The 26,504-nt window shown below is 54.8% G+C and overlaps 1 protein-coding gene across 13 annotated transcripts in view; it reads left to right on the plus strand.

Annotated features, from left to right (window-relative positions):
• CAMTA1 (calmodulin binding transcription activator 1) overlaps window positions 1-26,504 on the plus strand; it is an 848,163-nt gene that overhangs the window by 582,880 nt on the left and 238,779 nt on the right. For 12 of the 13 annotated variants that reach the window (XM_038537825.1, XM_038537826.1, XM_038537830.1 and 9 more), the window contains one exon: window positions 20,758-20,829. The exons of the other annotated variant lie outside the window; for it this stretch is intronic. In XM_038537825.1, the coding sequence (XP_038393753.1) occupies window positions 20,758-20,829 (72 nt within the window). The remainder of the gene's footprint in view (window positions 1-20,757; window positions 20,830-26,504) is intronic. 13 annotated transcript variants of the gene reach the window in all.

Below are 26,504 nucleotides of genomic sequence, written 5' to 3' on the forward strand. Positions count from 1 at the left end.
TAAGTAGAGAGATCACTGCAGTGCACTGAGGTTAGTGTCCCACAGAGGGAAGCCTGGAGCAGGGGTAGGCGACTTTCTGGATAGGCAGATACCAGGGCTGCTTCCTTTGGAGATGGAAGAGTTGGGGGAGAAGTGAGAATGGGGGTTCTAGGCAGAGGGGTGGGCACACTCAAACTGCCATGGCCCCTCAGGTCCTGGCACCCTTTTGTCTGTCTGTTTTTGCCTCCTGGCATCTGGGTCAGAGTCTCAAGGCAGCCTCTGGAGGGACTCTGGCTGCAAAGACCACAGGGAGGCCCAGCCTCCCTCCCACCCACACCTCTGCCCAGACACAAGGACCTGGAAGCATCATTCTTCATCCATGGGCTCACACCCTGTGATCAGCCCATGAGCCATGTGAGCCTTCCCTCAGACCCCTGGACAGAGACTGCAAGAGTTTGGGAGGGGGGTGGGGGAAAGAGGGGAGAAGCTAAATTCCTTCACTTGGAAGAAACCCACTGGTGCTCAGTGAGATTAAAACTATCACTCCTAGCTGAATTGGCCTCTTCCACTGTTTTGCTAAATAATTAAAGACTCCTTATTAAAAGAGTTACTGTCTTAAAGATGTCAGCCCTTCATCTCTCATGTCCTGTCTCTGGCACGTGGCTGTGAGGCCGTGTCCAAGCACTCCTGCCAAGGATAACCTTTGCCCTGGAACCTGAGATATCTCAAGTAGTTTTTGAAGACTCACTGTGCGCTCAGCACCGTGCGGTGTACGGACATCCAGCAGCTCAGCCTGGGCCTCTCCTGCCACAGCGCCCCCTCAAGGTGACCCAGGGCTTGTGCCAGCCTGAGCAGATCTCAGAACACACGTGGGGAAGGCAGGGTGGGCTGCACCCATCTTCCAAGTTGGACTCCCTCTGTCCAGCCCACAGCTGTGTGTTGCTTTCCCCCTCCCTGGCACCAGGCTGGTGGGGGCAGGGAAGCTAAGGAGGCCGAGTTCCTGCCACCAAGGAGCTCCCACCTAGGGAGGGAGGGGCAGGGAAGCCGAGGAGGACCACCTAGCTCTCCCTGGGAAAGTCAGAGCCAGCTCAGAGGAGAAGCGAGTGTTTGCACGGCACCTGGAGGGACAAATGCGAGTTCACTGAGCCTAGAAACAGAGCTTTCCCCAACACTTCAAAAACAAAGCAAAACAGATGAAAGACATAGAGTCTGAAAGTATGTGACATGTTCATTCCACAAACAAATGAGTGCCTAATGTCTGCCAACAACCATGCCAGGCACTGAGAATACAGAAATGTGCATGACATGAACCCACCCCATGTACAATTTGCAGTCTGGCAGGGGACACGGGCTAGAAACAGCCTCTGATGCTAAGTGAAATGTGCTCCAATGAAAGCATCTTCCAGCTACCTCTATGGCACCAAGGAAGGAGCGATTACCTCTATGCCTTCCAGGAGGACATGTGCCTAGGCAGCTTTGGAGGGATACTCAGAATTCACTCAGATGCAGGTGGCCTGAACAGATGGGGCACAGGGCTGGTGTAGATGGAGAAGACCAAGAAAGGGCTGAGGAGCAGAGGGGAAAGGCCTGGGCCTCCCATGTGGGAGATTCAGAGTGCTGGGAAGGAGGGAGCTAGAGCCTCTGGGGTGATCCAAGCAGGGAAGAGAAGATGCTATGAGAAGAGATTGCAGAAGGGCCCACAGAAAGGAGGTGGTGACAGGGTGGGTAAAGAGTGGGGAGCCCATGGGAGCTGTGATCTGAGCTGAGTCTGAAGGGACTCAGCAGAGGGACGCCCCCACGGAGTTGTGAGGCAAAGCTGGGGTAGCCTGCAGTCTGTGAGTGGCCAGCCAGAGCAAAACTGCCCAAGGTGACCCTGGACCTGGGGCAGGGTGGGAGGAGCTCTGCCTGGAGTGATGGGTTTGTCCTAAGACCCCTCACAGGGTGGAAGGAGTTTGTTGACCTCTGAACTGGAAGGCACAGGCTTCCTGATGCCAGAGGAACCCAGGGAGAGGGTGGGGCACGCAGGACAGGGCAAGGACTTGGCTTCCAGCAGGGCTTCATCACCTACCTCTACGCTCATGTTAGAAGAGTCTCACACTTGGTTTGAATTTTCTTCCAAGAAAGTCTATAGTCACTTCTTCTTAAGTGGTGAAAGGCTCAATTTGCTGCACTTAGTAACGGCCAGGGGTGGAGGGCCCCAGACTTGGAGGTGTCTCCTGCTGTGAGCCCCGCTGGGCTGGGGGCCGGGCCTTGACTTGAGCAAACGTCCAGGAGGAAGGTGGTGTCATGGATGGAGCTCCTGACTTCTGGGCAAGGCCATTGACGCCTGGCCCAACCTCAGACAGACAGACAGGCCTTACTTCCCTCATCTGGAAAATAAGGCAGTCGGGCCAGCACGCAAATGAAAGCAAGAGCCCCTTTCTACTCTGAACACTTTCCAACTTGATGCATCTTCCACCCACCCACTCACCTTGCTGTCGGCAAGAGTTAAGTTTTAATGAGAAAAGAATTTCTCTCTGGAATATTGAGTATAATTAAAACTCTGCCGTGAAAAAGAAAAAAAAAAATAAGCCCAGCAAACATGGAGAGTACTAAAGGAAGTGAAAATGTTAAAACACAACCCCCATTTTCCTCTCCCTAAGACATGGATTATTAAGTCAGGTTTGAAAAAGTTCCTATTAAATATTTAAATATTGCATTAAATATTCATCATCTCAAAAATTGCTTCCTAACCGATCCTTAGGTAAATATAACAATATTTGATCACAAAAGCTGCACAGCCTGACAGGCTCAGAGAGGGTGAGAATCTGTCTGAGGCTCAGTTCCCACGGGACACAGGGAATCCCGCTTCGGGAGGCGACCGGCCTCAGGGACCCCAGGTGACAACGTGGCCTCAGAGCTGCTGGGGGTGGGGGGACTCCTGGGATCTGAGCCGGCAGTGGGGGGCTCTCCTCCAGGGCTGCCTCTCCCCCAGGGCTGACTCTGTGGGGCCCTCTGTCCTGCACACCTGGAAGGCCCTCCTGAGGGCTGAGTGAGGGGTATTCTCCAGGGTTCTCCCAAACTGTACACATGGCCTTGCCTTTGCTCCTGTGGGCACCTGGTCTACAGGACTGGAGTATAAGCAGCTCTCTGCGGGCAGCACAGGTGGTGTGCCCCCACCTCCCAGGTATAGAGCTGAGGCTCTACAGCGGTGCTTCTCCACTTGTGTGTTGCTGACTGGGTCATTGCTCGTGGTGGGGGCTGCCTGGCACCCCAGGGTGCACTCCCCAGCACCGCCGCACCATCATGCCTACATGAAGTGGCCCCAGACATTGCCTGGTGTCCTCTGGGGGTGAACCCACCCCAGGTTGAGAACTCTGCTCTCAAGAGAGGCAGTGAACACTTGCTGTGTGTGGATGGCTGGGTGCTGGCTGGAGGGAGGGCAAAATCAAGCCAGTTGGAGTCAGAGCATAGAGCCAGTTATGTGTGGGCATGGGTACAGGCCTGTGAGGCCAGGTGGGGGCTGCTGAGCACGGGACCTGAGTGACCACAGGGCTGGCTCACAGGTGCCACGTGGCATCTTCCCTGAAGTCCTCAGAGCTGGTGGCTTCCACCCTTATCCCTGCCTGTTCTAGACTTCCCCCACCAGGGCCCTTACCCCAAGGCCATGGAGCCATTACTGCATGCCGGCCACACTGAGGATCCCTGACCTCCCAGCCCTGACTTCTCTGGACCCCCTTAACACCCTTCCCACATTCAAGGAGCAGAAGGATGACCAGACCAGCCCATTGATTACCCATGTCACTGTCACCAGCAAGTGCACAGACCTCACCTCTGCCACCAGCTCTTCCCTCCTCACAGCAGCCCTGGGCATTTGCAGAGCAGAAGGTCTGGATGCCCAGGCCTCTCCCACCTCTGTCCTCCTTCCCTGGACAGATTCTGGAGTGAGGAGGAGGCCACAGGTGTTGAGGGGCTCCTCCCCACTGGCAGCAGGTATGGGAGTGAAGGCTCTCCTGGGCAGAGTTCTGATAAGTGACCCCTGCTGCAAGGGCCTCCAGCTCCAGCTCACTGGCTCAGCAGACAGGAGAGGGTGAAATCCCATGCCTCAGGGGGCCTGAGCCTCCAAGGCCTAGAGGAAGGACCACGTGCCAGTGGAGAAGCTGGTGCCTGGCTGGGGGAACTTTGAGGTCTCCTGCAGAGGGGCCCCTTTGTTCTGCGACAGCTATCGGGGATATTTTACGCACAAAGATAGAAAAGCGTTTCGAGGTAGAGAACCAAAATATTTCCCACAATGGCCAGTAACCCGTTGTGAATGGTGTTCCCAACGTGGCCTGTCTAGACCCCTTGAGTTAGAAGGTGGTGAGGGCCATGGCCAGAGGCTCAGGGAACCTGACGGAAACCACTGCTGACACATTCTTAAGGAAGATGGCAGAGGCTGACCCCAGGAGTGTGGGGCATGCTGTGGACAAGTCACAGAACTGATGACACGTTGGGATGCCAGACTGGCTCCCCTCCTTAGGGTGGGCCCAGGGTTTCCTAACTTGAAACTGTGCCCACAGTGGGGTGCAGGGGCCCCATTTTCCTGAGATGAGGCTCCTGACTCTCATCTCATGTCAGGGCACCAGGGGAGACTGACCAGCTCTTACAAGGATGAACGAGGATGTGGCCAGAGCACCCCAAGGACAGGTGCAGCCACTGTTGCACTCTGGTCCTGAATCCCCCTTCATGGCCATGGCCTCAAGGTCTTCTCCCAGAATACAGGCCTAAGTAAATGCTGGTTCCTCCTGTCCTCTCAAAGCTGCTCCCTGGCTGATGAGAAAAGGCCTTGGCTTGGGACTAAGATAGAACGGTGGGTCTGGGTTCCAGTTTTGAACCTGCCATCACATTACCCTTAAGGCTCAGTGTCCTGCATGGGGAGACAGGATGAAGGGTGAAGTCCTGCCAAGTCCAGATGCTCAGGGCCATGGGTTTTGGCTTTAAGTCCACCCTCCAGGCAGCCCTGATCAGAATCCCCAATGAACTTGGAAGAGTCTTGGCCTCTGTAAGGTTTGGGGTCATCCTCCACCAAGCGGGGGTGCTAATTCCCACCCTGATGGGTGGTTGTGAGGCCAGAGGAAGGACGTGTGCCTGTAGCCAGCATGCGGTGGCACGTGCATAGGCGACTTTGACCAGACACGTGCAAAAGCCCAGGGGGATGCCCCAGGTAGCCGAGCTTTCTGCAGAACACGGAAAACGTGGCACCACATGAGGGGGCTTTGTTATCAGCCGCAGCCAGAGGGAAAGCAAGGGGCCTTAGGCTTCAGCCCACCTCTGGTGTGAAGGGGCGAGGAGGGCAGGGAAGGAGCGGCGGCATTCACTGGCCTTGTAAGCGGCATAGATGCAGAACAGAGACAGGTGGGATTGAATTATCCACAGGTGCCCGGGGCTGCAAGCCCGCCACTTCTCCGCTCTGCCTGCAAGATTCAATACCGCCCCTTGCAGGTTAGCAGCATATTGGATTCCAACGAGTCATATTTTAACGCTGCCGAATAGTTGCAGGCGACAGAAAACCTGTTTCTTTCCCATTTTATACACCCAGGAAATTTGTACCACATGCAGCCTGCATGTCATTACACACTTTAAAATATTGCATTCTTTCTTTCTAGAACCTGCAGATCTCTCATAAGGCAGATAAAATGCAGGGCTGTGGGTCAGAGTCCCTCTGACGGGGCCCCGAGAAAGCAGTCAAGTGTAGGATGTCGGCTTCTCACCATTAAGAATCTATCCCACCGCCTCCACCCCCAGGGAGGCTCATCTCCTGGAGGCTGCAGGACAATCTGTTATTTCCCCGGAGAGGCTGGGGAAGGCGCTTGCCCGGGAGATACAGGTGTAATTACAGAGGCCCAGGCAGGGCCTTGGTTTAATGGATGGAGGGTCCGCTGCTAGACTTAAGTACACATTGCTGAGCCTGGAGACCACCCCCACCCCCACTGTGCTTAGGCTTCTGGTCCAGGGAGACCAGTCCTCCCACCCAGCCCCATTCAAGTGTGGGAGCGGCCTCTGCTCCAGTAGAGAGCTATTTGCATTTATGTTCTCCTTTGCACAGTGCACCTCTCAGAACCTACAGGGGTGGGTTTTGGAAAGTGGGTTTCCAGAGCTTCAGATCTTGGCATGCAGAGAAGCTGCCATTGCCTAGATGGCTGAGAGCAGCTCAGGCCTTGGGCCCTGGCCTCATGGGACCTCCTTTCCCGCTGGCATCTGCCTGGCTCTACTAGGGGAGGGAGGAGTCTGCTCTGTGGATGCAGAGATGAGGAACCTTCCTCCCTGCTGGAAGCTCAGGCTCCACCTCTCCTAAGCAACCTTTCCTCCGTCCATCCTTGGCCCAACCAGAACATTCAGTGCCAGGATTAGGGAGACATAGAGGAACGTGAGTCCAAACCACCTTGAGAAGCTTTTCAAGGGGGAGGGACGCCTTCTGTCCTTTCTTCCTCCTCAGCAGAGGCTCCTTACAAGGCCTGGGATAGATGGCTGAGTTTGAACAGAGCGTCTGTCCACAAAGCACTAACAGGGCAAGTCATCCCCAGCCCACCCAGACGGCCTTTTGGCCTCCTTCCCTTTGCAATCCTGTTCCTTCTGAGCTGGGTCCCAACAATGTGCCATTCCCCACTACGTCCTCTGTGCTGGGCCTTGTGAGGACCTGGGGTTGGGGATGGAGGTTGTCAGCAGAAGGAAAAGGTAAGGTCAAGCCCTTGCCCATGAGGAGTAGACAGGTTCACTGAGAAGACAGGACTCAGAAAGTGAAGAGATGGGTTGCCAAGGGGTAGGGCAGCTCTCACTTCAGGGCTGAGACTTAGACAGCAGGTGTACTAGGCAAGAAACCAGGCAAGCAGGGTGGGCCAGCCCCTCCCCCGAGATATGAGCCCCAGACGGCAGGCTCAGCTCTGCCCAGTGCCTTGAGAGGGCCTCCCACAGGATGATGCTCAGCAAGTGTTTGCCAGCTGAATAGGTACGGTGCAGATGGGCCTCTATCTCCTGGGTCCTCTCGAGTTCCTGAAGCCAAGGCAGCGTCTCCAGGGACTGGGTGCAATGGAGTCCCTGACTCTCATTTGTTCCCCGAGCCACAGTTTTGTTTTGTTTTTAAAGATTTTATTTATTCATTCATGAGAGACACAGAGAGAGGTACAAACACAGGCAGAGAGAGAAGCAGGCTCTGTGCAGGGAGCCCGACGTGGGACTCGATTCCAGGTCTCCAGGATCACACCCTGGGCTGAAAGTGGCGCTAAACTGCTGAGCCACAGGGACTGCCCTGTTTTGTTTTTCATTGAGGTGAGGTTCACATAACATAAAATTGACACATTTAAAGTGAACAATTCAGCAGTATCTAGAACATTCACGGGGTTATGCCACTATCACCTCCCCCTCTCCGTCCCACCTCCCCACCCCGGGCCCCCTGCCCTGGGTCAAACAGTTTTCTGGCTCTGTGCCTTTGCCTACTCGGGATGTTTCCTATGGAGGCATCATACACTATGTGGCCTTCCAGGTCCGGTTCTCTCACGCCACACAATGTTTTCAAGGTTCACACACGTCATGGTGTGTGTCAGCACTCCATTCCTTTTCATGGCCGCACAATGTTCCAGTGTGTGGCTGTGCCACATTTTGTCTCTCCTCCCATCCGCTGATGGCCACGTGGGCTGCTTCCATCTCTTGCGAAGAGCTCTGCAGTGAGTGTGTATGCATGTGCTGGTGTGAGGATCCTTTGAATTTTGAATCCTTTGGGAGTGACTGGGTCATATGGTAATTCTGTGTTTCACTTTTTGAGGGATGGCCCACAGCTTCTCTACAAGGGTCAAAAGAGATGTGTGAATCAGCTCCCAGGCTCCAGGAAACGAAGTGCCCACATCATTCAAGGGACTGAAGGTGGCGGAAGACACTGTGTGTCTGTTAGGGAACAAGGAGAGTGAGCAGCCCACTTAGCTAGGGAGCTCGCAGGGCCTGTGGTGGAGAAGGGGTGTCCCTGCTGGGGAGTAGAGGGTACATCTAGGGAAACTGAGGAAGACCTCCTATACCCCCATACAGAAAACATGTTGTCACTAATCTCATTTGACTCAACGAACCTGCAAGATCTGAGTCATCAGTCCCCACCCTCTACTAATAGGGACATTGAGATTCAAGGAGACCAAGCCCCCCACCACCCACCCCTAGGCTTTCTCAGTCCTCTGCGTGATTTAAGAATTGCCCGGGAGTTTCCAACCCAAGTCTAGCTCCAGTGCTTACACCCTGACTCCAGGACAGATCAGGAAGGGCAGGGAAGGGCCTCTGTCCAGCCCCCCTCCCACCCTGTCCTCCTACAGAGGTGCCCCAGGCTGGACAGAGGCTCTCCGTCTGAGGGCCTGGAGCTCCTCAGGGACGTTCCCTCCTCACCCTGCTCTCCCACAAGGACCAGCACTCCTGATCATCCTATCAAAGGATGGAGGGCTCTCCTCTAAGGTCACAACTGTGAAACCACAGGTACCTCCTTGGGTGGCCAGTACTGTTCAAGCCTCACTCCTATTGTTACCATCATTATTATATTTCCATTCTACAGATGAGGAAATTGAGACCAGGGCACCTAGTGACTCAGGTCCATATGGCAGCTGAGTGCCAGCAGGGCCCTGGGGCATCCCATGTGCTTAGATCCTTGGAGGCACTGAGAGTAGGGCCTGGCAAGGGTGGGATGTCCACACGCTTTTTTGACATGTTTGTTTCTTGGGGAAGGGACACAGCTCAGGACTCTTTGAGGGACGCTAAGGGTCCTTAGGACCAGGTTCAGATCCTGCTCAGTACATCCCATAGGTTCCCAGGACAATCAGACTTGCTACCCATCCCGGCATCTCTGGCTGGAGCTGGCTGGTTGGTGTAATCCCATTTGGGTGTGTTTCTGACACAGGCCCTCAGATCAATCGTCCGAAGCCAGGGGTGCTCCCTTTGCAGGAGGGCTCTTCCCTGCCACCCCCCACTTTGTAGTGATGTTTTTGTGAACTTGAGAAAAAATCGGGAAAAGGCCGATTCCCTCTGTCCAGCCCATTAATTCTGCATGCTCAGGCCCAAATTAACCTTGGCAAGGCTTCGAGAGGAGAGAGTAATTCTAACCTTAAAAATCTGCTGATTAAAGCTGGTTTCAGGAATTCGATTCTACTTAATGCCTTGGCAGGGAGCCCAGCCTCACATTAACATGGCCACAGACTTGGGTCCTGGCATTTCCCTCCACCTTCTTAATAAACAAAACCCATTGCCTGTCGTAAGCAAGAATCCCTTTCTTAGACTCCTTGCTGCACGCAGCCGTGTGTGTTGCCGAGCGCCGTGGGTATCTGGATGGTGTCATGGGTACCTGGGTGGGGCGGTGCCAAGAGCCGGGTTCTAGCAGGTCTGGGAGCAGAGCAATAATTACAGCAGGAAAGCCGGGCACTCCAGCCCCGAGAGTACCGAGCAGGGCAGGTGGTAGAGCAAGGGCCGGTTTCTGGGCAACCCTTTGGCCTCTGTGCCACCTATAAAGGCCTCTGGGGGCTTTCAGAGCCAAGTCCTGGTGTGTTCCACATCCATCAAGCCCCTGCACCTTCTGGGAACGGGGACCAAGGGATGGATCATGAGTAAGGACAAGGGCCAGCCACCTGGATCATATACTGAAAACCCCTAGCACCAAGGACCAAGGACTGGCCCCCCCTAGAGAGGCTCAGTGTCCCCCATTAGCATTTGCATTGGCTGAAATGTGCAAAGCTGGCCCTTTGGCAAGGGGGGCACTAGACCAAGAGTTACTTGTGGGAGTCCATTCTCCTCCTCAGAGTCCTCAGTACAGGGGTGCCTGGTTCGCCGCAGGGGACCCCATGGCCGTTAGCACAAGAGGAAGGGAGGGAGGCCCTGATCACTATAAACAACTTTCTAGATCAGTTCCAGCCACTGGCAGGGCACCAAGAAAGAGGTCTCAGCGATACGCTTTGATGAGAGAAAGGAAATTTCACTTTATTTATTTATTATTTATGCCCAGTACTTTTAGGAAGTATTTGAAGTAGAAACAACCCAGATATATATATATATATTGAAATAGGCTCAAAGAGTAAGACTGTGAGTGTAGGCAGGGAGCTGAGTCAGAGGATGTGGGTCTGTACATAGACATAGTGAGGATAGTTTCCCTGCTGGCAGTTCCCGGGCGGGGGGGGCGGGGGCAGAGCTGCCTAGCACTCCCCAGCGAGGGGGAGCAGGGTGGAAGGGACACCCTTGACAGCCTGTGGGGGGCCAGGTGCCCAGAGGGCCTTCTGAGACGTGAGAATGCCCCAGAGCAGCTGGTTCCCACAGCTGTTTGTCGAGGGCAGAGGATGGACAGGAGCCCACACCCATCTGGCTGAAGGTCCCAAGGGCAGGAAAGCGAGGAGGTAAGGGCAACCAGGTGTCTGGACCGGACCCCCTGCTGAAGCCCCTCCACTTGGCCATGGAATCCAGAGCAGAGCCCGCAGGCCAGCCAGGAGGACCCGGGTTAAGCTGCCAGCCCCTCTTCTCTGCTGGAGAGCCATGTCTCAGATCACCTCCTTCCCTAAATCTAAATTTACCTCATTATCAATTTTTAGCTATTACTCCGTTTTATATCCACTAATTTATTAATCCTGGAACCCCCCAAAAAAACAATAAAGCTGAAGCTCCAAGGATTTTATTTATATCTTTAAACATGATTTTTATGCCTTTTTATCTAAAAATTCATTTGATCTTTATCGCCCTTCTCACTCATGTCGCTGCGGTTAGGCCGACGCGGCCCTGCTCGGGTGTGCTGTCCGGCAGATGCTCAGCCTGTCCCTGGGGAGGCAGCTCAGCGAGCAGAGGCAGGTGGGGGTGCAGGGCTGCCAGGGCAAGGCCCCCGTGGCCTCTGAAGTTTTGCTGTGGCCCTGGGGCAGGACGTCCCCTCCCCCCACCCCTGGAAGGGGCTTCTCGAGCTCACACTGTCCCATGACCTCTGCTGCTCATGTTCCCCTTCAGGTCCCTTTACTGGACACCTGAAGATGCTATAAAGATGATCTAGATGTTTCTGTGGAGATGTTGGGGAGCCTCTAGTGTAAGGCCTCCCTCTCCATGATTCCCCTGGAGCACCTCTCAGCATTTCTCTCTACTCCTTACCCCGACCCAGAAGCCCCAAAGCCTGGGGGTGCGGAGGACAGTGGCTCCTCCTTCCTTGCCTAGAGTCCCCCACCCAGAGGGTCTCTTTGACTCTCTCTGCTTGTCTAAGGTCCTGCTACCCCTGTGCACCCCCTCCGCCAAGCTCCTGCTGATGCCGGTGCCCAGGGACACTCCTGTCCCAGGGTCTGGGGGTCCACAGAACTGTCTACAGGGTGATGGGGTGGGGTACACACATGCCCCAGGCCTGCTGGGCACCCCCTCTTTCTGGCTCTCTCCCTTGTACACTGCCCATCTGGGGGGACGGGGCAGAGAGCCGCCTGCCTTACAAAATTCGCTGCCCAATCCTTTGTGTCTGCCCCTTGATTCCTCCAGTTCTGGGGACCTGACCTCCACAGCCCAGCTGGGCCACCTGGTCCCCAGTGTTCCTCTGGAACGTGCACCAAAACTTCTGCCCGGGAGATGGCAGTGAATTCCCAGGGTTCAGATTTTAGCTTTAACATGTCCCTGTGACCTTGGGTGAGAAACTAGCATCTCTGAGCCCCAGCTCTCACAACTACAGAGAGGGCATCCTACCACCCCCTTCCAGGGTAATGGAGAGGCCCCCAGATCAACTATAGCACCAAGCACAAGAGACTCTCTGTTAGTTGGCAGAATGACTGACTTCATGTCCTGGAAGAGCAAGCCACCAGGATCCCAGTCCTGGAGGTAACCAGTCTCAAGGAGGAGTCCTTTGAGGCCCTGGAAGATGACTCTTTGGGATCCTGCAGGCCCAGAGCCCACCCACCCCCCCCACCCCGCAAGAAGTTATGGGGCTAATGGGCTTCCTCCAGGGAAGGGTCTGGTTCCACTGGGCAACCTAAGGGTGACCACGGCTGGGACCTGCCTGTGTGACCCGCCGGTGTCAGGTTGGGAAACTCGGCCAGTCCCCTTGCTCTCTGACCTCCGTCCCCTGCTGTGGCAGGGCCTCAGCATACTGGGAGATGCCATTGCTGATTGTCTTAGGAGAGAGGCCAAGATGGAGACCGGGTCAATGATGATCTAATATTCCAGATCTCTCCTGTCACCCAACCCGGAGGCCAAATCAGACTGCAATCCATTTAGCTCAAACTAATTTTAAAGCAATTCACTATTTAACAAGTTCTGAGGCCCAGTGCTTTTGCAGGCAGCATGCGAATTGAATCATTTGGTCTAATCTTAAATTAATACGAACCAAATCCTTCAGTGAGGACAGTCCTGGGAGCAGCCCGGGACTTCACCCCTTTGTCTTTGACGCAGGCAGGCCCAGCAGAAGGCCTGACCCTCAGCCATTGGCATGGACGCCTGAGTGAAGCTGGCAGGGGCTGACCCGCTGGGCAGGGTCAGGCAGGCATGGGTCTGAGTCTCCCTCTGCCTCTTCCCAGCTGTGTGACCTTGGACAAACCACTATCCTGCCCAGCCTCAGCCTTCCCCAGGATGTCTCTCTGCCGGACAATGTAGAGCTAGAGAAGAGAGACAGGAGAAAGTCTGTGTCACCCCCCACCCCACCCCCACCAGCACTCTCACACAAGACCTTCTAGTAGTGCCTTCCGGGATCAGCTCCAGCTTTCAGGGCACCAGGGGAGCAGCAGACTATGTAGCTTGCAGCAGCTGCTGCTGGTCCAGGGAGATCTGGGAGGTCCTGGAGGGTTTTCCCTTTACCTGCTCCTTGGAGAGCACCTGTCCCAGGAAGTCAAAGCTTTAGCAACAAAGGAACCATGTTTACCCCCACCTGGGAGCCCTACAGTTCTGCCCTACACCTGCTCGGGTGCCTTCCTGCCCCACTGAGAGTCCCAGGGCCGGCTCACGGCCCAGGCAGGCAAGACACTTTCGTGCTTCTGGGGTCACACTGGAAGGATGGGATTCTTGCTACCTGCCCAGCTGCAGTGAGAGAGAAGAAAGCACCAGGAAGACAAATAGCAAGGAGAGATGGAGACAGAGGGAGGGAGGGAAAGCTGGTAAGGCCAGATCCAAAGTTCTAATCTTGCATCTGCACTTCTTCCATGAATTTGCAGAGCTCCCCACAGTCCTTCCAGGAAACCTGCCTGGGCATGCAGAGCCTGGACCAGTGCAGCAGGGCAGAGCCATAAAAATCCCAGGCCTTAGCATCCATGCAAGGCCATCTGCCAGCCGCTCATCACAGGTCCCATGGGGGGACAGCAGAACAGTCTGCGACTCATAGACTCGGCCATCTATCCCTCCACTTAAGATATTGCTCTTGTGCACCTACCCTGGCTTTTTCCACCAATTATGCCCCAGCCTTCTGCTACTCACCCTTTCTGATTCATCACAAATGTCACTTCCTCTTAGGTAACTTGGCTGACCATCAGCATGAGAAAGAGACTCTTCCCTCCCCCGACCTCCATCACAACCTGTCTTGGGGATCTTGCACTTAGCATCAGGCCTGTTTTGATCTGCTTTTGTTGGTTTGCTCCTGTCTCCCACAGGGGAGCATGGGGGATCGTGGAGGACTGGGCTGGGGAATAGGCCACAACAGGGAAGAGTCCACAAAGTGAGAACTTGTTTTCAGGAGAATCCGGCTCCACGCCCCCCTCTTACAACCGAGCCAAGACCCGGCCCGGCCCTGGGTGCCCTTTCTTGGAGGGTCTGCCTGTCACCCCATCTGCCCTGGCACTGCCTCTCACCTGCCTCAGCCGAGAATATTCTGAACAAATGGCCCCTTACGCCTTCATCACTTCAGAGCAGGATTAAATTGTTATCTTCTGGGCGGATTCCCCCTTCCCTTCTATCACCTCTTTGTCTTCTGTCTCCTTTATACCATGACACATTTTTAAAACTATTCATCTTTGTCATGTGAACATCAGATTCAAGGTAAACCAAGCACCTAAAAATCTATTTTCACTCAGACTGCTGTTGTGCAGACACCTGGGGTGGGGGGGAGACCAGGCCAGGCCACTGGGGGGACTTGGGGCTGCCAACACAAGCCTAATCCAGCTCTTGGGATTATAAATGGCGATATGCCATAAACACCCTAGTCTAAGGACACAGCAGGAATTATGCCTGCATCAGAGAAGGCTTTGGGTGGCGAGAGGCTAGGAGTAAGTTTTTCTGTGGCGGCACAGGGGCTCTAGGAGACACTTGTGGACTGATTCAAGCTGGCCCAGGTAGAATGACATGTACCAACCCGTGGACATTCCAGCTCCCCAAAGTGGAGCCAATATCCAAAATCCCAACCTCGACGTGCCATCTCCCTCCAAACCCTGGATCCCCCACATCCCAGCCATTGGGGTCTCAGGCTCCAAGAGTCTCAGCCAGACATCTCTGCACTGGATCTCCACTCTTGCTCTCTAGAGTTGCAGTGTCCAATGGAGCTCCCTGCGATGACAGACTGTTTCATACCATCCCACACCATAGCCACTAACTACGTGTGCATGTGACCGTTGAGCACTTGAAGTGAGGCTAGTGACTGGGGAGGTGAAGTTTCCATTTTTTTTCATTCTACTGAATGTGAATGTGAATCTGAATAGCTACACATGGCCTATGGCTGCCATGTTGGGTACTGCCACTCTGGAGAGGCCTGGCAAGCAATACTGGGGAGCCATGCAGTGAGATGCTGGGCTCACACTTTCCCAAAGAGGGAGGTCAACAGCCAAACTTGGCTTTGGGGTTTCCCTGCCTCTTGTGGAAGGAGGCCCTCAGGAAACAGAATGAAATGTTTCCTGCAGAGAAGAAATTCCATTGGCAGCTGAGGCCACAGAGATGAAGGGCCAAGTCCCCAATGCTGAGGTAGCTGCAGTCAGATTTCTGTAATTTCTCTCACTCAATTCTGCTTTAGTTAATAAGAAGGTGCTTGACAGGTACAGGAAGCCATGTTTTCATAGGCACCTACTACATGCCAAGAAGTCCTCTGATCCAAGCACCATGCCTGAGTGTCAGCTAATCTCCTATAAGGCATTTAGGGTGATACACAACATTCTCAGGCCCAGAAAACAAACAAACAAACAAAAGCACAATTAAGTGCAGTTTGAAAGACATCCAAGTTCTGTGAAAACTGCCGTGGACGATGGTGAGAGACGTGACCTATCCTGTAGTCTCCCGTGTCATGTGTGTTTGTACCTTCCACACATTTAGGTCTTTGCTGCTCCCTCTTTGCCATGCTTACATATTCACATCACATGGAAATGAAGCATAGTGTACTGAGCATCTGCTAGGTGGAAATCACTGTGGGGAATTTTACAAAGGACCATACAATTCACATTCTTCTCTATTTGGTAGGTCAAGGTTAGCAAACCATGGCCCATGGACCAAATGTGGCCTACTACCTATTTTTTTTTTCCTACTACCTAGTTTTGTTCAGCCTGAGCTAAGAATGGTTTCTACATTGTAGAATGGTTGGGGAGGGGGAAATCAAAAGAAGAAGAATATTGATGACATGTGAAATTATGCACAATTCGAATTATAATATCCACAAATAAGGTTTTGTTGGGACATAGTCATCCCCATTTGCGTACCTATTATCCAAAGCTACTTTTGCCCTATGAAGGCAGGATTGAACAGTTGTAACAGTGACCATCTACTCACAGGCCAAGAATATTTACTATCTGACCTTTACAAAAAGTGCCAGCCCCGCGATACAGGAAGCAGGACTGAAGACCACAGTGGCAGTGTGTATCACACCTGGGGCAGAACCCACATCCTCATGGCTGTCCCTGTCCAGGGACTCCTTCCACTGGCCTGGTCAGGAGGGGCTTCCAAGGGGCTTCCTTGGAGAGGGAGGACCTAGATGTCTCGGGCAGGGTGGGGTTTGCACGGGTAGTGGGACCACAAGAGGAGAAGCACAGGAATGGGAGCCACAAGGTTGGCCTGGGGACAGTGCATCCGTGTCCTGGAATCCCAGCAGATAGTGGAGGAGATGACAGAGGGTTGGGGTTTCCCTGGGAGGAGGAGAGGAGAGGAGAGGAGAGAGAGAGAGAGAGAGAGAGAGAGAGGTGGATAATCAGCTGCTCACATGAAGCCACTGAGAGCTGAACAGAAGAGGGGAGCACCTGACGGTGTCCTAGTCTCCCAACCAGTAAAGCCTTGCTCATCACGCAGAGGTGTTACCCTCTTTTGCCCACTGAGACCATTGGGTGTTGAAGCCTGTCAGACTGTCTGGCACCTGGGAGACCCCCAGCAGCTGAGTCTGTTGGGGAGAAATCCAATGGACAAGATTCGCAGCCAGTGTGCCCCTTCTTTATAGGAAGTGTTTGTTTTGAATTAAAGGGAGCTCCTGTTTACTGTTGGTTTCCCTGTAAATGTATCTTTCCTTTTTATTAAAAAGGGGAAAAAAGCCCCACTGTGTCATAAAAGCAATTTTGAGTATTTAAGAAAAAATTCCTCCCTGCTCAGCTGTCACGTTTAAGGGAAGGTGTCAGGCCTTAATTCTGCAAATATAACAAATTTGAAAGTTGCTTCCAGCTAGGGGTGAGGTTCTCCCGAGTTTTCCTATAAATAGCTAGTTGCTTTCTCTTTTTCTTTCATTGTGTGCATGCATAAACAAGGGGCTCACAGTACGCTGTCCTGCACACAGCCCTGCACACGTGTGCACACGCACACACATGCAGTTGTGTCCACCAGCCCTAGGAAGTGACTCTCCCTCCAATCACATCACGGCCCCCAAGCAAAAAACTCAACCCACAGAGCCCCAAGGGGAGCCCCAGGCCTGATCAAAAAGCACCAGGAGTTTGTAAAACACAGATCACTACAGACAAACCTGATTGCTTTTTTGATGAGCAGGTAAAAGAACGGATTTGATATGTTGCCTCACGAAATAGTGTGCAGTTAATCCCCAGGTGGCTTGGTGAGGACGTTGTCATGGACGAAGAGCTGCAGAGTGAAGACCTGGTGACAAAGGGCCCTGGCAAGAGAGTCTGAGGTCAGGGCTGGGGGCCTGGCTGGGGGCGTGCCGTGAACGAAAGTGTAGAGGCCCAGGGTGCCCGGCCCATGGCGAGCCAGGCCAGTCACCTGCCGAGTGTCGGCAAGTTCACGCCTCACCAGCACCAGAGTGGAGAAGCCAGCCTGAACCGACACCCACTCCCCGGCTTCTCTGTTGCCTTCCAACGCTGTCTCTATGCCCAGATTGCTGTGTCCAGCCCAGACTGAGCACTGAATCCCTGCATACTGCTCCACCCTGTGTCTTCACTTGAATGTCTCACAAGCTCCTCAACCTCACCAAGCAGAAATCTGAAATCAGCCTCTCTCCCCCTCCCCCACCCCACGCTGCTGCAGCCCTGGAGTTTCCTGTCCTGGAGCATGGATAGGACCACTTGTCCCCTGCCCGCCACCCCCCCCCCCCACACACACACACATCTGTCTGTACAGCCAGAAAGCGAGGCACCGTCCTTATACCTGGCAAGCGTGGCTGCTTCTCCACACCCAAATTCTACTGCTACCACCATCCAGTGCCAGTGGGTCTCCAGGCTCACGTGGCTGGCCTGGGGCCCCTTAGCTTCCTCAGCTCTGTGTCCTGGCCACACCATACCACAGTGAGCTTCTGAAGGGCAGATCTGCTCATGATGTCTCAGGACCAAGTCAAGCTCCTGGCCGTGGCCCCCACAGTTATAGTGACCTGAACTGACCTCCCTGCTTTAAATCTGACCCCCTCTCCCACTGTCCTCTGGGACTGTCCAGAGCATCCCACCTGGGCATCTCCTCTTCACCCTCACAGCCACCTAGGAGACAGGAGGAGGAAGGTGCCCTTCTCACAGCCTAGGAGGACAAGGACTCTCCCAGCAGGTCCCCTTCCCCAAGCAGGACCCATCTCTCCAGAAGCTGGAGTCTTTACCGACTTCAACTCACCAAGGGTGAATTACTGGAAACTTCTTTCACCACAGGGACAATAAGCCAGCTACTCAACATGAGTCAGAGTTCCTTGAAACCGAAGCTTAGCCCTTTAAGCATTAAATGAGGAGCCATTTTTCTAGGATGGTTTTTTAGTCCATGGTTCAGAGACCTGAGCCTTCGGAATACCACAAGCAAAAATGAAACATTTATTGGCTTAGGGTCCTTTCCTGTGACAGGCTGTGGAGACCAGTGGGATGGTCGCTAGTTATTTTCATTCAGAGGGTCTGAGGCTCCCAGTCCCGGGAGTAGAGATGGGCAGTGAACCGTGGGGGTGGTGACCCCGTGTGCTGCACAAGGTGACATGGGGAGAAGGCAATGCCCTTGGGCTCCTAAAGTCCTTGGGGCTCTCTGGGGGGGCTTTCCCTCCCTCCCTGGATGCTATTTGACATGGTTCGCTCTCATCTCATCATGGTCCGCTTTCCCTCTCTCCAGCCTTCCTAGACTGTGCTTCTCATCTGTGGAAACCAGAGCCATCAGATCACCAGGGTGGTTAGAGTAATATCTAAAAATAGAGTAACTAGGTTCTAAGTGAGGCCCCGAGTGTTCCTCTGATTAAAATGCATGAGCCTTGGGATCCCTGGGTGGCGCAGCGGTTTGGCGCCTGCCTTTGGCCCAGGGCACGATCCTGGAGACCCGGGATCGAGTCCCACATCGGGCTCCCGGTGCATGGAGCCTGCTTCTCCCTCTGCCTGTGTCTCTGCCTCTCTCTCTCTCTCTCTCTGTGTGACTATCATAAATAAAAAAAAAAAAAAAAAAAAAAATTTAAAATGCATGAGCCTTGATGTAGAAACGGCGGTTTCTTTTTAACATCATCCTGCTTATTGGATGGTTCTGGGCAATTCTGGGCAGGTGAGGTTGCCCACACATGCAGGGGTGGCTCAGGGGAGGGTGGGCGCATGCTTCTTCCTTCCTGTGGACTCTCAGAAGGGACACACAGTAGGTGTTGGGTAAATTCCCAGCGAGTCCTCGTGTGTGGTTCAAAGACGCCGCAGCCCAACCCAGGCTGCTCAGCAGTGAACTGGGGGGAATGGAATGAAGTTGCACATCAGCCACATTCTTTTCAAGTTTGAGAAAAAGCAGTGGGAAGAGAAGGAGACAGGTGAAGGGGGGAAGTCTGCAAACCCTCAAGAGGAACGAACAGTGGGAAAAAGCAGATGTGCAGCCTTTTATTTCAAAGAGACGGGAGAGAGTTCTTCTCTCAACAATTTATGTCTCTCTCCATTTGGCTCATTACATGAGTAAGAGTAATGAAACTGCCCATGAGGATATGCAAATTCCAAAGGAAAAGAGCTGATTAGAGTTGCAGGTGGGTTGCTCATTCGTGGCAAACAAACGGTCACAGGAAACGTCCAAACAGGCATCTCTTTCTGCAAGAAGGAGTGAGTTATCAAAAATAAAAGTGAGAAAAGAAAAACACAGTGTATTAAAAACCAGAAAAGTCAGGAAAGAATATTGCCTTCTTAATAATAAATACATTTCGTGGGCAAGAATTGCAAGGGAATCGTTTAAATTAATTTCCGCTTTGTTTGGTTGGTTTGTACAGGGTTTAGTCCCAGCTGACAGCAATCTGTAAAAGTTCTAACATATTGGAAATCTGATTTTCTTACAGCCAGAATCCCATAGTCCAGACTGATTTCTCTTCAACTCGGCTAATCAGACAGGCAGGGCTCAGATGGACTCCTAGTAAAAGCAAATTGTACTTGGTCTTTTGGGGGGTGCTTTAAATGCAGAGCTGCTGGCCACTTCTCCCTGCAGCACCGGGGCTGGGAGGGGGTGGCTATGGTGAGGTTCAAATGAGCAATGAGAGGTCAAGGGGAGACTGTGCTCATCCTTGGTCTGCGAGGTTCTGGGGTCCTGCCTGCACTCTCTGCCCCACCGATTCTGGAACGTGTGCTTTGGGAAGCCAGGGAAACTCTGCAGGAGATGGAAACAGAGAGTTTCTGGTTTAGAATTGGAGGCTACAAAAGAAAAGGCAAAATCTTGTCCCCCTAAGACTCTCAGAGTTGGGTTTTGAGAGGTCTGTTCTCACCGATCCCTGATCCCACCTCTGCCTGGACACCTGACCCACAGGGCCCAGTGCTGTGTGCACAACACACCGGGCAGCTCCACCCACCTGAGTCCCCACTGCCCCCCCCCCCCCACACACACCTACCTGATTCTCCAAAACCAAATCCATCTGCAAAAGATGCAGCTTGAACCTTAGAACAAACAAAAAATATGAATGAAAAACTAAATAAAAGCCTGCACGTGGGTTGTGCATGAGGGGCCTCTCAGCCTCTAGAGGTCAGAGTCCTAGGAAGCCCACCCCCACCAGCCTCAGAGGTCCCACCAGCCAGGGCCACCTCGCCTGCCTGGCACGATGCCCTTGACCAGGAAAGGTCTGGCATGGGCGGTGTGTACATGTGTTTGAATCAATTCCCTATGCCTCCGGTCCCTCCCTGTGCACCAAGGGGTCTTAACCTAGGCTCTGTGGATGAACCTTCAGGGTAACTCCGAGCCCCTAATATTATGGGCAAAACGTATACATATGTGTGTTCCCCTGGTCCCTGGCTTTTCTGGGTTCACACATGCCTGCATGGCCCCCAAAGGGGAAAGCACCCCAGCTGTCCATCAGGGTGTGCACACTAGCGCTTCCCAACTCTGCTTCTTAGATACGGACCCAGGCGTCAGTCCCAGCCCTGGAGCCAGGCCCAGAGGCGCCCGCCCTCAGGCCCCAGGGTGCTGGCAGAGTCCGTGACCCCTTCTGGCTCCTTCTCTGTTGCGCCGTCCTCCTCCCTTCCTTCCCTCTTTCCAACTGAATTCTCGTTTTTCCTCTCTCCCTAGTGCTTGTACGGCTGCTATGTCCATTCCTCCATCATCCCCACCTTCCACCGGAGGTGCTACTGGCTCCTTCAGGTAGGTGGCTGGGACTGGATTCTTCTTCCGTCTCCGGTGCTGGGGAATGTGTGCGGAGGGAGCTGCGCGGGCGTGGGGCTCCTGCGTGCAGCAGCTCGGGGCCGAGGCTCCCTGGCGAGCTAGGGGTGTTGGCGTGTGGTGCTGAGGCCGGGCGTGTGGCTGGCCTGGTGGCTGTCAGGTGCCAGGGAGGGGAGAGGCCTGGTGGGGGGGCTAGTGCTTCCTGCCCCAGGAGAATCAAGCCCCACCAGGTGCTTCCAGGGTGCCTCAGTTTCCTCTTGATGAGGACGGAAACAAGGCTGAGCATCTTGCCCCTGATTGCAAAATGCGTGTTGGCTGAAAGCTGCACATTCGTTTTCCCTTGTGGGTTAGTTAGTCGTCGGCACTTGTGGAAAATCGGCTCTCAGAGGCATGCCGGTGGCAGTTGGATTGATTGGAATGGTTGTTGGGAGAGGAGGAGCCCGTGACTCAGCGGGAAGGAGCCCAGTAATCGATTTGTGATGTCTGCTCTGCAGTGGGACAGAGAAAAGGGTGAAGGAGCCCCCCAGCTACCCTTGCCCCATGAGAGTCTGTGGTGCTGGTGCACAGCCTGGTGGAGTCGGGCCTGGCTCAGCAGCGTGGCTGCCCAGCCTCTTCCCCGTTGGTGGTCGCTGGTGGTCACCTTGCTGAGGAGAGGGTGCTGCCCTGTGGGTGGGAAGGTCCGAGGGATCTATCGGTCAGGCTGGACCTGGGTTCTTTGCAAAGCATGTCCTCTGATCTGTAGCCGCTCTCTGTGGGCCCCACCTCCCTGAGGGCCAGGCGCCGCTGCCCCAGTTTCTTCCTACTTCCTACAGAGGCCAGAGGCTCTCCTTGGCTTGCAGTTGGCAGTGCAATTAGGAGGGGTCTGACAGATTGGAAAATGCCCAAGGTCACAGCATGCATTCAGGGAGCAGAGAGAGCAAAGGGGCCACTGGTACCAGGGAAGGTGGCCTGGAAGGTATCTGCGGGGCCCAGAGCCACCTTGGTGTGGATGTGGAGGCCCTGCCCAGGCCCTGCCTCCAAGCTTCGCCCTTGCCCCTCAGTTCCAGAAATAATTGTTTGTGGTTCAGCAAGTTCATTAGTGGATGACGCCTGAGACTGTCCGAGGATGTGCTGATTTGCAAAGACACGGCTTCCCTGACATCTTGCCCTGTTGTCAGTTTCCGGGGATGTCAGTTCCCTGGGAGGCTGGCCTAGAAGAACCGTCTCCTAATTGCTCGGCCTCGCTTTCCTGTGAAAGGGGCCTTCCGCGTGGTCATGGGCTGATACTTTTGGTCTTGTTAACACGAAAGGTTTTCTCTTCTACCCGGCTGCAGGAGTAGAATGTGGGCCTCCTACCCCAAGAGCAGGGATCTGGTGCAGTTGGAGCAGGTCCTTGTGTCCCCAGAGTCACACGCTGCCTGCCGAGGAATATTTTCACCCGGAGCAGCCTGCACCCGGGTCACCTCCTTCCTGCTCCTCCAAAGGCACCAGGGCCTGTTTTGGCTTTTTTTTCTTTATAGTCTGATGCCCTATTGAAACACCCCTTGGGCACACTCTCGGGATTCCTGGCCGCCACTGCCCCCTGTTGGAGCAGGGCCCCCAGCCAGCTTCCTGCCAGCCAGCCTCTCCTGCAGCCCACTCTCCACTCCTCAGGGGTGCTCCCTCCTCCAGGCCTGCTCTCCCACACCCACGCCTCCGCCTGTCTCCTCTCATTCCATCACGTGCTTGTGGCTTTTTCATTCCACTAAATTTACTTTCCTAGAATCAGACACCATCCGGCAGCCATGGGGTGTGAGCTCATTACCGTCCAAACTGGATTCCACTCAGATTTTGTTTCTGGGGCCAGGGAAGAAGTCAGGCGGTGGGAAGTCAGGGGTCGGGGTTGGAGGGGAGTGTCTGCGGTCCCAGCCCGCCTCTCTCCCGGTGCTTCAGTCCTGGCCACTATGTGCTAGAGACATACCTGGGGTGATGTACATTCATCTGGGTTTGTCACTTCCAGCTGGCAGGGGAGCCCGTGTCCCCAAAGGCCAGTATCACAGGAACTAGTTGGTTTCTTAAAGGTAGATCTGGGCCCCCTTATTTTCTCTTTCCAGCCCCGGGGAGTGGTCACTCTAGAGCATTGCCCTTGTTTCTGTGAGCAGGTGACCGGAAGGGATACACACAGGGGTGGGGGCTTCTGCTTCCCGGTCCATGCTGGGCAGTAGCAGGTTAAGGAGCCAAGGCCAAAGCAATTAGTGGGGTGCCCCTTCCGCATGAGCTTGATAGACACTGCAGCAGTCGGCACGGCTCAGGGCAATTTGTTCCGGTGCTAATTACAACACCAGGATAATGACGGTGTGGCCAGGTTTAATTTCTCTGATATTAAATAGGAAAGAAGCTATGAGACACTGGCCCAGATGGAAATTGGCCCAAGTTTGTCTCTGACACCAATTACCAGGAAAAAAGATTGGGTGGGAGTGAAGGTATCAGGGCAGTGCGTGAGGTAGGAGCCCTTGGCTCCCTGGAAGCCAGCCTGGTCCCCTGAAGCCACCAGCTGCTGACCACACCCCTCATGGCAGTGGTGTGTGAGGGGTTGAGGGACATGGGGAGCTATCCTGAGAGGAAGGGGGTTTGGGGGAGCAGCAAGGGAAAGCGAGCTTCTGGGTAAAGGAGAGTTTGTTCAAGGGGCGCCCCCCCCCCCACTGTCGTGCCAGCCCAGCAGCCAGCGGGGGCTTCTGGGATCCCAAACTGGTACCACTCATCGCAAGGTCACTTAGGGCAGCAGGGCCCTCCACCCATGCAGACTTGATTTTCTTCTGCAGCCAGACCATGAGGTCCCTGAGGGAGGAACCCGCACCCCACCCCCACCCCGTCCCTCCAGAGCCCAGCACAGAGTCCCAGCCGGCCAGGGAGGGGCCGGCCACGTCAGGACCGGGGGTGGGAGCGTGTGTCAGACCCGGGGCCAGAGTCAGCGCCCCTGCCAGAAGCAGGGGGTCAGGGAGAGGAGGGGGACAGGAGCTGACACAACACTTAAAAGTTTCTGAGTGACCTGGTTTTCTGAGGAGGAAGCTACCCTGCCCCCTGTCCATTGCTAATAAATATTTTATTAAGATGTGAGCAGGGAGACAAGTGAGGAACCAGAGCCTTGCCTGAGAGTGGAGGGTTCATAAGGTCATTGTCGCGGCTGGCATGCACCACACGAGGTCATCTGCCCAGCTGGGTCAGGGCCTCTGGGGGATTTGCCCTGGGGCCTCGAGGAGCCACCACCGCTGCCCGGGACACCTGCCTCATCTGTCACATCATTTGCACACTGGGGCTTCCATGTGTCACAGCTGGCAGGTCCCCTAGGCTTCCCTGAGCTCAGCTGCTGCATTTCCTAGATAGACACAGAGGCCCAGAGAGGACAGGGCCAGACCCAGGGTCACCCAGCTGGTCAGCGACAGGGCCAGCTGGGGGCAGGCCTCCTGATTCCTTGCCTCTGCCTCCAACGGCCTGAACACAGTGATCACTGCAGTCATCCCGGCCCTGAGCCTTGCTGGGCGCCAGAGGAGGTGGGCGCTCCTGCCGCTGGGCTGCTCCCAGGGTGAGCCAGACAGTGCACAGGCCTCAGGCTCCATCCCTGCCGCCCACAACCTCTCCTGTTTGGGATCTTCTAGTGCTGGGGCGTGGGGCCTTCCTGCCGCCCCCTGCATCCCCTTCCTGGGCCTCCACATTCCATCCGTTTGGCCATTTCTTCCCCTGTCCACAGCCTCAAGGAGAACAGGCCCTTGTTTCAGGCTAGACTTTCCAGCAGATTCTGTATGGCTCATTTGGAAACTATTTCTGCTTCTAATGAGTGTTTTTCTTTGTGCCCTGTCCTCTAAAATGCTTAATGAATGTTTTCTGTGCTTGAGTGAAGCAGGGGGTGTGTCCCTGTGTCTGCCACTGCCATTTGGGGGGCTGTTAGGCTGCGGAGGCCGGCTCACTGGGGCAGAGGTAGCGAGGAGCTCTCCTGCCTGGCCCACTGCAGTGGCACCCATGGAGGCCTGTGGGCTCACAGCCCTGCTGTGCAAGCGCCGGGACCCGGACTTCGGTGGGACCCCAGGACTGGGGGCTCCTAGATCACTGGAGAATGGCGGGTGTTTGGGTTCCAAGGACGAGCTGGGCTCTAGCTCTGCCCTGACGACCTGCATCGGAAGCTGTGACCATATAGCCAGCCACCACAGGCACCAAGTCCTGTCCAGACAGAGCACCAGATCCTTACCATGCACCCGGAGTCACCCAGAAGAAGCCCAGACTGTCAGACGTTCCATGGTCACCCAGTCCACAGAGGGCACCCCTTGCTGCCCTCTCTGCCTCCCCGGGGCACCAGTGTCACCTTTCTTATAGGGAGGGGCTGCAGACAGCCAGCTTTGGGCACCTGGTCCCGGGTCTTAGGGCCAGAAAGGAGGCATCTCTGGGCCTGTCACCCCATGCTCTCTGCTTCCTGCCTACTCCTGAGCTCAGCCAGCCCAGCCCACCACCACCCCGCCCACTGTAGTAGCAGGTGCAGTGGAGCTGTCTACACCTAGTACCGCGGCATGGGGGCCCACATGGTGCCAGCCTGGAGGAGTGCAGGGGGTGGGGGTACCAGTTCACGGGGTGCTAGCTCCAGGCCACCCCACTAAAGCTCCCAGCCCAGAGGTGGAGGGAGGATAGGACTTCCTGTCTTCTAGAAGAAGGAGACCCACATTCTTGCTTGGGCAGGGCTCTGGGTTCCCCTCATGAGTGCCCTGAGAACCATGTTTCTGCACCTGGTCGGTCAGGCCTGGAGGTGGAGCTGAAGCCCTAAATCCCTTTGTTGGCTTGTGAGTCCACAGCTGGCATTGGATCCTGCAATTTCTCCTGCCTGGAGGAGGAGGCTGAAATGACAGCCGTGAAGAAGAGTCAGGGGCCAGCAGCTCCCCAGGCTGACCCAGGGCTCTGCAGCTTCTCAGACAGGGCCCCAGAGAAGCACCTTTGCTCCCGCTCTGGGGACGTCGCCACGAACAGCTCCATGTCAGCTTCTCCACCAGACACAGGCCTTGATTCCAGCACACTCCAAGGGAGCCCTGCCTCCCTTCCACTGGGGCCTCCCCACTTGCCCTTCAGGTCTGAGGGTGCACTGAGACCCAGGCAGCCCCAGCCAGCAGGGGAGGGAGCAGGCTGTGGGCAGACAGGCCTCCTCGCCAGCATCAGGCTGTGGCACCCCTGTGGGGGTGCAATGTGTCCTGATACATATGTATTTCTCTCTGTACTACCCCTGGCTCCCCAGGAAGGGTCCTCAGAGATCACTGTTACCCAAAAGTGGCAAAGTGATGGCACGGTTGGGTCAGGGGTAGGCATTCTGCAGGGTCACAGAACACCTGCTACTGTCCCTGGCACATCGCCCCCAAGGCTGCCCTTTGGGGCACCCACTTTGCACAGAGTAGAGGGAATGAGCGCCATCGGCCCTCTGTTTGGGATGGTGTTTATTTTAACCCCCTAAAATAGTGGAGGTGGGTCACCCAGGGAAGCACCTATTAGCTGCCTTTGGGCTGTTCACCTAATTTCTCTGCATCTGTTTCCTCATCAGTAAACAGGGACAGTAACATGGTGCTCTTACACACGTTGCCAGCTCCTGGCACACAGCAAGTGCCCAATGGGTCATAGCTCGCTGCCCTCCGCATTGGGTTGGACCTGTAGGCTAGCAACCCAATACC

Source organism: Canis lupus, chromosome 5 (genome assembly GCF_011100685.1).
Source record: "Canis lupus familiaris isolate Mischka breed German Shepherd chromosome 5, alternate assembly UU_Cfam_GSD_1.0, whole genome shotgun sequence".
Lineage (NCBI taxonomy): Eukaryota > Metazoa > Chordata > Mammalia > Carnivora > Canidae > Canis > Canis lupus.